Genomic DNA, 13,444 nt, shown 5'->3' on the forward strand with positions numbered 1-13,444 from the left:
CACACACACACACACACACACACACACACACACACACACACACACACACACACAGAGCAGCAGGTTTTCAGCTCTCAGCTGAACTCTTCCACAACAACAACAACAACAGTACAGGATCTAGTTCAGCCTTTAAGCCGACGAGGCATGAGTGCGGATGCCACTCAGGTGCGTCCGCCTCCCCTGCAGCGGCACCGCAGACCACACCCCGCAACAACAGTCTTGACACAATTTTTTGAAAACAAGAGTGTAAATGAAAAGTTACTTTCAAATACATAATGATTTGATCTACTACTGACCATCTTAGTACAATAAAATATAAATCAGATATTTAGCAGTGTAGCAATGAACTTAGTAAAATGTGTTTTAATGGGTGGCTGTAGCTCAGGTGGCAGAGCAGGTCAGCCTCTAATCAGAAGGTCAGTGGTTTGATCCCATGCCAAATATCCTTGGGCAAGATACTAACCCCATGTTTGCCTACTGGTGGTGGTCAGAGGGCCCGTTGGCGCCAGTGTCCGGCAGCCTCGCCTCTGTCAGTGCGCCCCAGGGCAGCTGTGGCTACAATGTAGCTTGCTATTGTAAGTGTGTGTGAATGACTGAATGTAGTGTGAAGCGCTTTGGGGTCCTTAGGGACTAGAAAAGCGCTATACAAATGCAGGCCATTTAATGTGACTGGTTTTGTCTTTCGCTTTATCTCTTGATTTGTTTTTGTACGACATTTTGGGCAAACTTAAAAATTAAATGCACTAAAAATTTAATTCAATTCATTTTTAGTTATCTAGCCCTAATTCACAACAACAGTCATCTCAAGGCACTTTATATATTGTAAAAAAAAAAACAAAAAAAAAAACAGGATACAATATTAGTGAGAAAATCCCAACAATCAGACAAACCCCTGTGAACAAGCACTTGAGCAGCACAGTGGGAAGGAAAAACTCCCTTTTAACAGGAAGAAACCTCCTGCAGAACCAGGCTCAGGGAGGGGCGGCCATCTGCTGCATTCGGGTGGGGGGTGAGGACACAGAGAACAAGTGAGGGAGACAGGAGAAAATACAAACGATGGTAGAGCGAAGACACAGTTTAATGACATGCATTAATTGTCAAGGAACCAAACCAGATCTGGACTCGTGAGACCATGACAGTAATGGTGTATAATCACATGGGGATGGAAGAGACGGGAGTGTAGCACAAGCAAGCCTGCAGTCTGAGAGCAAGATGCTCTGTTGGGATGATAATAATGCTTAATGTCTTAAAGATATGATGCGGCCTGATGTTTTCTGAAATAAAATTAAATATTAATTTGCATGTATAAGGTTTAATTTTATTATATTTTCCACATTCTCCTTTTATTTCAGTGTATTGCTTGTATTGTGCAATTTATTTATGTTTTGATTTTGGGAGAAAAGTCTCATGAAGTCTCACGAATACGATACTCTTGGAGTTACAGGGTCACCAAAGGTATTGCAGGATTGTTTCAAAGATCTTTTTAATACATTTTGACTAAAATAACTTAAATACATGGATGGTTTTACTTTTCCCAACAGTGGTGCCTCCTAAATAAATAATTGCACTACATAGGGTACAGTTAACACCTTTATTATGGACTGCTGTTAACACTGGCTAGGTCTTTGATTTTCTGATTTGGCCCATTTCTTTTGTCTGTACACTTGACTAAAATCTTCAATATATACTGAAATAACTTGGTCATGTTTCATGTTGAAGTAGCAGCTTTTGTTGTTCTTTTCATTTTGCTGTCTTTGTCCTTAATAGTTGAGCTGCATGGCTTAAAAAAAAGGGAGGGGCCTGTCAACCACTAGTGTGGGTCTGTTATCATAACCAAAATATTGTGATCATGTGCTGTCCAACAGTCAATGATTGGTTGTGGATGAAATGAGGATTGAGGGATTTAAATTTTGTGTGTTAAGATAAGCCAGCTTCATAGCGGGCTGACTGCATAATTCAGTCATGACAGTTTTGCTCATTGACCTGAACAAAACTGGTTATTATTTCAGTTATATTTTCATATCCCAGTCCTATTGCCAAGATAAATTCTTAATATTTCTACTTACTTAGTAAGACTGCAATAGTGGTGATGAGTTATGAGTTTTACCTCTTTCTCCTATGTCTGTTGTTGCAGATGAATTCAAGGCCTTCTATGCAAGGCTGCCCCAAAACTATTTCCTGAACATGTCAACCATACAGCACATGTGGTCCCTGGATAGCCTGTTCCAGTGGCGATATGAGCAGCTGGAGAACAGCATGCGGGTCCTCTCCAGACGTGCTGAGAGAGTCATCTTCAAACTCTTCAGTCTCAGTAAAAGATGTCACAGACAGCCCCAAGTACGCATACCAAGAGAACGGTGAGCACAACCACAGTAACACGCATTCTCATGCTCACCATTATTATGTTCACATTAAATCTCAATAATTCTGCACAGCTTCAAAATGTTCTCATACCACAACTCTATATACTGTGGCCTTTTACATTAAAGCGGTGTCTTTTGGTGCAGTGTTCTTGTTTGAGGTTTTCCTCATAGAGGTTGCACATCACAAGTTTACCCTATAGACTAATCCAGACACATTGATTAAAGTAAACAAGTTGCCATTGTAGTTCTGGCATTTAGCCTGCGTACCCTTGCAATTACTTTTTGAATAGGGGGAGATTATGGAATAGATTTTTCTGTGAAGTCACTCTTGCACCTGCATTTGCTAAGAATTTTTGTACATCTTGTTGCAGTCATTGAAATGTTGTTAAAACAGATCAGGCATTTTTAAATAGCTTTAATTTTTTATCCAAGGTTTTTACAGCTGCATTTCAAAAGAAAGGAGTTCACATAGCATACATTACTGTAACATTAAGCTCCTAACTCTGAATCCCCCTGCAATGTTTTTGAAACCAGAGTTTCTTGACTTGTTTCATGTCTGAATGTTGAAAATCTTCATAAAAAATGAATAAAAATCCCTAATTTGTCTAAATACAAAGACAGAATTATGAGGTATAAAGCCTTTTGTTAATTAAAACTTAATTAATGAATTGATTAATTAGCAAGTTAAGCTAATTAAGTGACAACATTACACTTACACATCAGTGTTAAATTTGGTTTTAGGCAAATTAAGTAACACATTCCAAGACTTATTAACGCATTTATTATACATAAATGCTTGTGTGGCAATATTTCGTTAAAAATATAACTATCACTACATTTGTTCCAGAATGTTTTCTGATGTGTGACTTCTGTGGTTCAGTTTAACCTACTTGAATTATTGAGTGATGTGCAAAAGGCACCTGCATTTTTTGAAACAATTACAGACACACACACAGGTGGATAGCTATGACAACCTAGCATCCACCATCTATGTAGAGATGGGCAAGTAAATGTATATTCCTGTATCCACTATTTGCTTTCAGAGTTGTTTGAGAGTTGTCTTATTTTTGGAGGGAAGCACTTTTTTTTAATTACGTAATATTTTGATGTTTTAATTGTCCAGATTTAGTCACCTAGCTCAGAAGAATGCTATAATGTGTGTTGATTTGACTGTCACTAGCTAATATTTGCTGCGGAGATGCTGTTTTTTGTCTCCTTAATATGAGTTACTTTATAGTTGAAGACTTGGAAGGACAAGCACAGTACACACATAATATATATGTACTTTTGTAGCACAAATACCAAAGTCCCTTTATTCCCTTTAGTTTTTTGAAGCTATGAAGATTTCCCACTCACACAACCACATATTCAGTCATTTAATAGCATGTTATTCCAAGCAGTTTGTAAAAATCTAAAAGTTTGTTAAAAAATTAATCCTTTAATTTAAAAAAATAACGCATTGGCAAACCCTAACATCATGCACCTTAACCATTTGCTGCTGAGAGAGGAAGGTTTTTATTTCTATGGCTTGAGTGTGACAGTCACGGGGGACGAGGCACCAAGCGCAGGACACACAGAGGTAGGATAAGATCCAAAATCTAGTCTTCAGTTCAGACAGCTAGTGAAGGCAGGCAAAAGGTCTCTACAGAGAAAAGTAACAGCAAACACAATTTAATACAAAAGGAAAAAGTACACAGGAAAATATAGATCCACCCAGCGAACACCAGAAGGCTAGAGTACAAGTCATAATGAGGCAGTAACAAGCCACTCAACACTTTTCAAAAAATACAGAGGTGTGTGATTGGCTAATTGGAAACAGGTGTGAGAGATATCACAGGGGAGACCAATTAGGGCAGGGCATATAGTCACAGAGGAGGGAAAACTAACACAGGCTGGAAGTTAAACTGATAATGGTGTAAACAGACCAAAAATTACAAAAGGAAACAGGAAGTTACTCAACAGAAACCCAAAATGAGAATAAAAGGGTAATTTGTCAGTAAAACGTACAGATCTGCCCTTGTAAGTGTTTGAGCTTTTTCTTGGAGGAGACAAATCACACACTAGTCTTTTAAGATTGAAAGAAATCCACATTTGTAATGGGTACCTTTTACCTGCCAGAAGAGGCAATTGGAGAAGGTGACGAATCTAGCAATCACTGTCAGTCACACTACGCTCACCTCGATTCATGCTGCAGAAATGGCGACATAAATCAACACATAAATCAACTTTCAGATTAATCTATTAGAGTTTGCTCTGTTTAATGTCCAGCCCATGTCTCTGTTGTTCTTTCTTTTCTGTTTCTCAGTGCACCCTCTTCTTAATCAATGTTATTCTCTTCACCACATTGCCAAAACACACATTAATCACTGATCTATGCAGCTGATAATCCCACAAGTTTGCCAGGAAGTGTCATCGCACTCGTCCAGGCACTGTTTATCTACGTTATTATTGGCACATCAACTGTGAAGCCTTTCCTTTCTTTTCTGTCTTCATAGAAATCTCCATACTTAGTAGAAAGAGACTTGGAAAGGGGTGTGCGTCAGCTGGCTTTGGAGAGAAAGGGAAGCTCTTGAAAACCACCCTTAGTCTCTCTTTAACATCCTGTTCGTAGGACTTGCGATAGAAGGGAGATGTGTGATTGATTTTGCTTCCTGCAGGCTAGTTTTCCACTGCGCTGACAATTATGAGCAAATAAGCCAGTGGAAGCAGCAGTCGGCTCAGCTTTTGTTCAGCAGCTAATGATGAGACAGCACAGTACTCTTTGTGCTCAAACTTTGGCCATTATGCATAATGCTCCACATTGCCATTCAAGTGATGCTTTTAGTACTTATGCTTTAATCAGGTTAGAAAATACCTTTCTTATGCATAGATCTCTCCCATATAAAGGTGCTGATTTTTCCTTTTCTATGTACACTTTTGAATGTTTCTCTGGTGGAGTCCTCTCCTCTTTGACTTCTTCCAGAGTGTAATTAAGATTTGACTTGAAAAGTGTTGAATAGCTTTTTAATGACCCTTTCAAGGCATTTGGTAGATTTGACAACTTTGTCTTTAAAATCATAGTGTTTAATGGACATTCATTTGTATAGATAAAAAAAATGCAAGTGCAATTATTGCACTTCATGACTCTGGTGACTTCTTTATGTTCTTCATATTGATTGTTCTTGATGGCTTGGTCTGTTACTGGCTGACTAATAATATACAGTGCCTCTAGCAGAAGATAAATATGATGAAATGTTCTGAAAATAAGTAGCACAGTGCTCCTCTGAGGAGCCTGTACTGCAAATCCAACAATAGAACATTAGCAGTAGAAATAGTATTTCAAGTGCAGTGTTATTATTGTAAAATACCACAGTGATAATAATGATTTGATTCAGTCTTGGAGTACCTGCAGAACCCAGAGTTTTGTTTTGGTTTTTTTATAAATCCGTTTTATGCTACTATTACAATTCACCATTATTTTGTTCTTATGTTTGTTCCCTAAAGACTCAATATATAATTTCCTCCTGCTTTTGTTTTCAGTGCATTTTAAAAAATTTCACTGTACACAACCCAATGTACAGGGATGATCAGTGACATCAGCTAAATCCGCCAAATCCCATGTGTACATCTTGTGCAAATACATACACGGTTTACTGATTTCTTGCTTGCACAAAGTTCTGACCTCAGCTCCATCCAACACCTTTGAGATAAATTGGAACTGAGCCGGTCCTTATCGTCTAAAATCATTATTGAATCTCACTAATGCTCTTATGACTGAAAGGTAGCAAATCCCTGCACCCATGTTCCAAAACCTTCCTTCCTTCCCAGAAGACTAGAAATCTGATTAATGGCAATGGAATCAGAATAATAAGTTCAATTATCACATTTGTATATAATGTGCAAGTCACCATATGTTGCACAGTATTTTACTTGAAGCTTGACTATAATATTTTATGTACTTTATCTATAGAATTAAATGACTCACACAGCTCCGCATTTGCTTGATTGTATTATCAAAGCTCAGTGTTGCTGGCTCCTCGCAGCGCAAAACTCTGTGATTTACAGCAGCGGTTTGGAGAAAGAGTTGTGGGGAGCACAAAGCCTGTACATAATCACACCGGGGAACTAACAGTACAACCGCAGTCTTCTATTGGTGACTGCTTTGCTGTGCTGAAGCTGTCAGAGGTGAAATGCCTTACCCACAGGTAGCGGTTGATGGAAAGGAAGAGTCCTTTCGGTTCATTTCCCATGACCGCATTTTCCATTAGAGGGTTTTGATATTCAAATCAGTGATTTTCCGAGCTCCGGCTTGCTTGCCACTGTCAAGCACACAATAACAGCAGAGTACAGAGGAAAATACCCTAAATGTAATCCAGCAAACATTTTCAGATTAGCATAAAGTTTCCTTCAATGCATCCTCATCAAAGAAGCCTTTTTTCTACAAGTGAAGCCAGCGGTATAGAGTGAGCATTGCATTCATAAAGCAAAGAGGATAAAAGCCATAAAGTCCTACAGAAGGGAATCAAACTCAAGTGCTCATGGGGGAATTATATGTATGTCTGAGATTAAACTCCCCCTACAACTGCTGTGCACTTCCAATATTTATGTCACTAACTCATCAAAGACAGTTTCTCTTGCTCTCTATTCAGGTTCTCACGCTTTACCTTCCAGAACTGCTTGTACCCGCAGTCTCCGCATGCATAACCTACATCATAAAATATTAAAGTGTAGTAAAGCAAACTAATACGAGCGACTCAGGTACTTCTATAAGTATTTTGTTTAAGTGTTAACATGTCTACATATCTACACATTACCAAAGAAAATATAAAAATATCATTATTTTGTGTGCTTTATACTAGAAAACATAGAACAACAAATATTTTCAGTATAAAGCACAAAAATATCAAACTATTGGGACATGGAGATTTTATAACTAGCCGAGATATTTATTTTGATTCAGTCAACACAGGTAAAGTTTCACAGTTTTGCTGGCTACTGACCAAATGGCATTATGTAAGAATGCTCAGAATGATAATCTCTCTCTGGAACAATGATGGGTTGTAAACTCACGGGCATGTGATTATTGCCTTATTGGTGAATTTTATGCTTTTAAGAGCTTTTATCTACATGCCAAAAAAGTTAAAAGAGTTAATGGTCGTTATACGCCTACTATAAGTGTTAACCTATTGTTAGATCCAGTAGTGTTTGGTCTAACAGTTCGGGATTCTGTACCCTTCAGTACAAAATACCAGTTCTTAGTGTTGTTTGCTCAGGAATGAATTCATGTTCATATTTGTCTTTTTATGTACCATATTTGTGTTACGAAAATTCTTTGTCATCCTCAGGCTGTCAAACAAGCTGGAACTTTCATATTGACCTTAAGAAACCCTTATGAATTGTTCTGTTTTAGTTTACCATCCCATTGGGGAAAATAATGAAAAGGACTGACAAAGAACCGACAGTCCTTTGGTGACACTGGGACGACTGTGTTGTACTCATTTTAGTCAAACAGTAGTTGGTTCCACTTGATCTAGGTTAGAACAAAGTTAAATCAAAATATTCCACAACTTTCAGCCATCTCTTGTGAACCTTTCTTTTGGCTGATGGAGTTTGATCATTTGTCACTATCGCATAACCTAATTAATGAAAAAAAAAGTCTTTGGACGTTTTGCTTTTCTAAGTAGTAAATACAAAGTCAGTGACAACAAAGTGTCAACAAGCTCTTGAAATAAAGATTTCGTAAAAAAAATAAACTTTTTGCACAAGTCTTTTGACCTGTAAATGACCTAAATGATCACTAAAATGATGTCAGGTCTTTCTTTCTTTTATTTTTTAACAAGCAAGCTGTCTGCAGACCCAGACAAGTGTCCTGGGCTTAATAAAACACTTCCCTATTAAAATGGATCATCCTTAAAGCTAGTTCAATAACCAGTCCCTCTTTGCCTTTATCTCTTTGTTTTCTTTTTTTTCCCCACCAGGCCTCAGTCCTACTGGCTGAGTCATTTCCAGTCACTCCTATATTGCTCAGAGAACAACCAGCTTGGTGCATTCTCAGAGGAGCTCCACAGCTGCAGCTGCCGATATGAACACAGCTCCTGTCAGCTGCCTCCACCCTGCTCTGTTGGAGAAGGCTTGGCCTGTGCGGCCTGTGCACCAGACAACCAAACCCGCTGTGGGAGCTGCAACCCAGGCTTTGCCCTGACACAAGGGACCTGCAGGCCTATGGTGGCAGACTCTACAGAGAACTATCTGGGGTTCGAGACAGACCTTCAGGATTTGGAGCTGGGCTACCTACTGCAGAGAGCTGACCGCAGGCTTGAGGTAGTTTTCTTTTGGCCTTTGTGTAATCATGTCAGGCTCAGTGAGAGCTGAGCTGTCTTTTCCCAGCAGTAGTCTTGGAAAGACACATGTAAAAAATCTCACCCTCTTGGTGACTGAAACCCTTTAGTTTCACCACTTTTTCTTTTATACCATTTATTGTCCTACCACACAGAAAGTTTGTGGTTTCTTTTTATTTTACTTACTTTTGCTAGAAATGGGGATGAAAAAGTGACCTGGAGGAGTCACTCTAGAACAGGGTCTCAAACTTAAATGAGCTGTGGGCCACTGCTGGCACTGTCATCTCATGTGAGGGCCGCTTTAGCGTTCAAGTAGTACAAAAATCAAACAAGAAAACACCCACAAATATTTCTGAAAATGTAATGTTTTGTTTGTTTTTTAAAACAAGATATTGTATAACAAGTCAAAACTGCAAACATGAACACATTTTTTTCTTCTCACTCTTAACTAACTGAAGCCTTTCATTGAACTACCACATAAACAAATTGGTGCTTTCTTTCTGGCCAGACATGTGGCAGCACTCCTGCTATAATTTTGTTCATATTTAACAAAATATAAATGCAGACATAAGTGTACACATTAGTTTTTGGCTGCTAGTGAAAATTGTTTTCTTTACAAATAACTCTCTGACTGAACTAACACAGCCAATTCCTCAACATGTTTGTACTCTCTGCTTCCTACTCTTGCCATCCTATTAATGTTATATTAAACTTAATTTAACATTGTACTCAACAACAAACACATCCTCCATCCCTGAGAAAAAAAAAAGTAACTTCAAGGGCCAAATTGCATTATATTCCCTCATGTCAATATAGGAAGTGGCGTGGGCTGCAGATGGCCCCCGGACCACAAGTTTGAGACTCCTGCTCTAGAAACTACAGTATGATGCCCTTCACGGCCTTCCTTTGTGATGTTGATGTTGTCAAAAAGGATTGCAGACTGACTCTATCCAAAGGCCATGGTATAGTTTTAACCCATCCTTTATGCCCTAATCGGGTTCATTCAGCTCTATTAAATGACAGTGTAGCGATTTTGGCATGTGGATGCGTAAAAAAACAAACAACATTTTCCAAGATGGTTTCCATAGTGCCAAAAAAAGTCCATGAAGGATCTTACATTTTGGTCTTAAAATACAGTGAAAACAGAGGACAATTTTCCATCTGAGCATGTCACAATTTCTAATATCTTAATATCATGTGTAAACCATAAATACATTGTGCCTTCTTCAATTCAAACCAGGCTCTTTTGCCTTGTAATATGCCTTTTATAAAGTTGCCTAAAAAGGCAGCTCATAGTTTTTAGAATACTCCACACCTTATTTGGCTATCACTTTAAAAGTAATGCACATAAAGTCATGTTGTTCTCCAATAAATGTAGAATTTCTCCAGTAGACATGGAGGTGAAGTGAAAGCCTCGCCTCCACAGATTACCAGAACGTATGAGTAATATTAGTACCATCAAAAATCAGTTTTAATCTAATTTTTATTTTTAGCACTGCATCTTATTTTACTGAAAGTATGTATTTACTTTGTCTGACAGGTCCATGCAATCTTCATCAGCAATGACATGCGACTCAACAGCTGGTTTGATCCATCATGGAGGAAGAGGATGCTGCTGACGCTTAAGAGCAACAAGTATAAGACCAACATGGTCCACATGCTGCTGGGAATATCCCTTCAGATCTGCCTTACAAAGAATAGCACCCTGGAGCCTGCCCTTACACTCTATATCAATCCTTTTGGTGGGAGCCACTCAGAGAGCTGGTACATCACTGTCAATGAGAATAATTTTCCAGACTGGCAGGCCACCAAACTGGACCTGCCCTTTGACTGCTACAACTGGACTCTGACATTGGGCAACAAGTGGAAGACATTCTTTGAAACCATTCACATCTACCTTCGTAGCAGGATAAAGACTCAGGATGGACTGAATGACAGCATTTATTATGAGCCTTTAGAAATGGCAGATCCTGCTCGGAACCTGGGCTACATGAAGATAAACAGTATCCAGGTCTTTGGCTACAGCATGCATTTCGACCCGGAGGCAATCCGTGACTTGATTCTGCAACTGGACTACCCATACACTCAAGGGTCCCAGGACACAGCTATGCTCCAGCTCTTGGAAATACGAGACCGGGTCAACCGGCTGTCCCCTCCTGGTCAACAGAGATTGGACCTGTTTGCCTGCCTTCTCCGGCACAGACTCAAACTGACTGCCAGCGAGGTGGTTCGCATCCATGCTTCCTTACAGGCCTTCAGCTCACGTCTGCCCAATTCAGTGGATTACGAGACCACCAAGCTGTGCAGTTAACAGCTGCTTGAAAGGAAATACAGTCTGTAAATGGCTAGAAGGAGAACTCATGGACATAGATTTGTGCCCATTGTGATACAGATGCTTATATTTGTGCTCATTGTCTATGGATTACCAGACTCTACAATTAATCAGGAGTTGATTGGCTGTGGACAGCTGAAGAATGTACTGTACTGGTTGTTCTGGTTTTTCTTTTGTGGCAACTACCTTCAGTGCTATAGTATAATGAATGGGAAGGATCAGTAAGGAAATACACAACTCTCCAGAACAAAAACTCTTTACAAAAGATGTCTACAGTAGAAATTCAGATATCGCTTCATAAAGTTGAACCATCCTGTTTCGAAATGACTCTGCTCATTTATACTGTAAGTACCAATGACAAATGATTTATGTTAAAAATGGTACAGTCTGTTTGTTTGTAATTTTTATATGTTCCTTTGCTTTAGTGACAGTGCACTTTCCATGGAAACCAGAATACAGTGGTGTCAGTCAAGATTTTGTAGATAAATTGATATTAAAACATCACGTTATAACACATTCCAGCTGTCAGAAGAATTCTTGGGTCCCTTTCGTATTAAGGAATTGCATCACAGACTTTTTGTAAGCATGGTTCAAATTTTCGGGGGGTGATCAGGATGACAGTCAAGAGTACAGAGTACCATGTATTTAGGGATTTGTACAACCAGTTTGACCAGACAGTTGTTAGTCTGCACCAAGAACCTTAGTCAGTTAAATTAATCATTACTTTTTTCATAATGCACAACACCAGTTAAATGTTGATTTCTATGATATTACAGACAACAGTCGCCATCCATTTAGGCAAATTGTAAGTAAGCAGGTTAAAAAGTACAGCTAATGACAGGTGCACTAACCAGCGCAACTCTGCAGTACTTGGATTACAAAATTAAGTGTTGTTTAGGCTGTTACTTGATATTAAGGAGAATGGAAGAATACATTACAGCAGGTCCTGTCTGAAGTTCAAATCTTACACTGGGCTTCATAAATGACTTTCTATGTCAGCTTTCCAGATAAGGAAACACAGCATGTCTGTGCCATATCTACAAGCAGGTGGGCTGCAGGTGGGCTGTCCTTGTGGTCCACTGTACAAACCATTCAGCAGTCTCAGTAGACTTACCTTTGTTCAGGCTGTTTCTCAGGTGAGTGAGACCTCATTAAACAGAGCGGTTAACCCCAAGAACTCGATTACAGTGCATAACGTCGTCCTACACAAGATGTTAATTTGTAAGGACACAAGGTGGTACTAGCACTGGATATGTCAGTAACACTCAGCAAATTAATTTGACATTGTGTGCAATGTTATGCATGGTGCAATGTGCCACACCTGTGATTTGTTTATTTTAGAATGTTATTTACTCTTTCAAGGGGCTCTTAAATATACTTGTAAAAATGTTCCATTTGTCTCAGATATTCTTTCCTCTTTAAAAATAATTCATGCAGGGCATGCTGTGGGGATAACGTTATGTGAATTAAGGGTAGCCCCCTTAGCACCCACAGCTGTGTATTTGGTATAGCCTGTAAAAATAATTTTATAATTCTTTCACCTTTAATGTGACCTATAACCTGTAAAATTCAATTGAAAAACAGATTAAAACCTTGAGAGTGTATCAACATGGAACAATTTGGATTAGGGCAGTGTTATTTATAAAAACATCCCAAATATCTCAAATTTGGGTCATCTTGGTACAGTCCTCAGGTCACCTCATAGATTTTAAGTTGGATTCAGGTCTGTGCAATTGCCAAGTTATTCCAAACCTTGTTCTGGTGGAGCCATTGGGTTTTTTGGTTAGTTGATGTGCTGATAGGTGAAACATCTCTTTGTCTTAAGTTTTTCAGCAGATTTTGTCTCAGAACTAACTATGACTTGGAACTGTCAGCAAATGTCAGAAAAATCTAACTAATTAAACTAGAACATCTGAAATATATTTGATTTAAATCTGTAACTTTGACTGATTGGTTACATGTCGTAACTAGTGGATTTGAATGGGACTGGTTAATTTTGACAAACACTGACATATCTGCAGTAAGAGGGATATGCAAACATTATTCAACACCATAAAAGATGATTATAAAACTGAATTATACAAGTTATAGGTAAGATGAAAGAAGTTCTGAAAAGTGTGCAGAAGTGTTATGTCCATTGTAGTAGTTTAAAAAGTAATAATGTAAGAACATATACAGAAAATACAATCTACACACAAACAAAAGAGCTGGCCAGTGGCTCACAGGAAACAACATTTATGCATTAAATTATCTGTTACCTCTGAAAAATTCCCTTTGTGTTTGCTTGTTTGCAAATCATATCTAGTGGATGTTATTGCTACAAAGTACATGCATATTATATAAATACAGTATTACACAACAGCAGCTCTTTACTTTTTTGCCAGCGACTGTGGGTTGAGACGTTGATTCTGATTGATGGACTGATTCTGCTA

At 38.6% G+C, this 13,444-nt stretch overlaps 1 protein-coding gene across 2 annotated transcripts in view; it reads left to right on the forward strand.

Moving 5' to 3' along the window:
• The window catches only part of LOC102198298 (BMP/retinoic acid-inducible neural-specific protein 3-like), a 55,823-nt gene extending 44,301 nt beyond the window's left edge, over positions 1 to 11,522 (forward strand). For both annotated transcript variants that reach the window (XM_005747362.1, XM_005747363.1), the window contains exons 7-9: positions 2,135 to 2,357; positions 8,321 to 8,663; positions 10,221 to 11,522. In XM_005747362.1, coding sequence (XP_005747419.1) covers positions 2,135 to 2,357; positions 8,321 to 8,663; positions 10,221 to 10,991 — 1,337 coding nt within the window. In that variant the 3' untranslated portion in view covers positions 10,992 to 11,522. The remainder of the gene's footprint in view (positions 1 to 2,134; positions 2,358 to 8,320; positions 8,664 to 10,220) is intronic.
• Positions 11,523 to 13,444: the final 1,922 nt, after the last annotated feature.

Source organism: Pundamilia nyererei, unplaced genomic scaffold (assembly GCF_000239375.1).
Source record: "Pundamilia nyererei isolate P.nyererei 1_Seehausen unplaced genomic scaffold, PunNye1.0 scaffold00195, whole genome shotgun sequence".
NCBI classification, from domain to species: Eukaryota; Metazoa; Chordata; class Actinopteri; order Cichliformes; family Cichlidae; genus Pundamilia; species Pundamilia nyererei.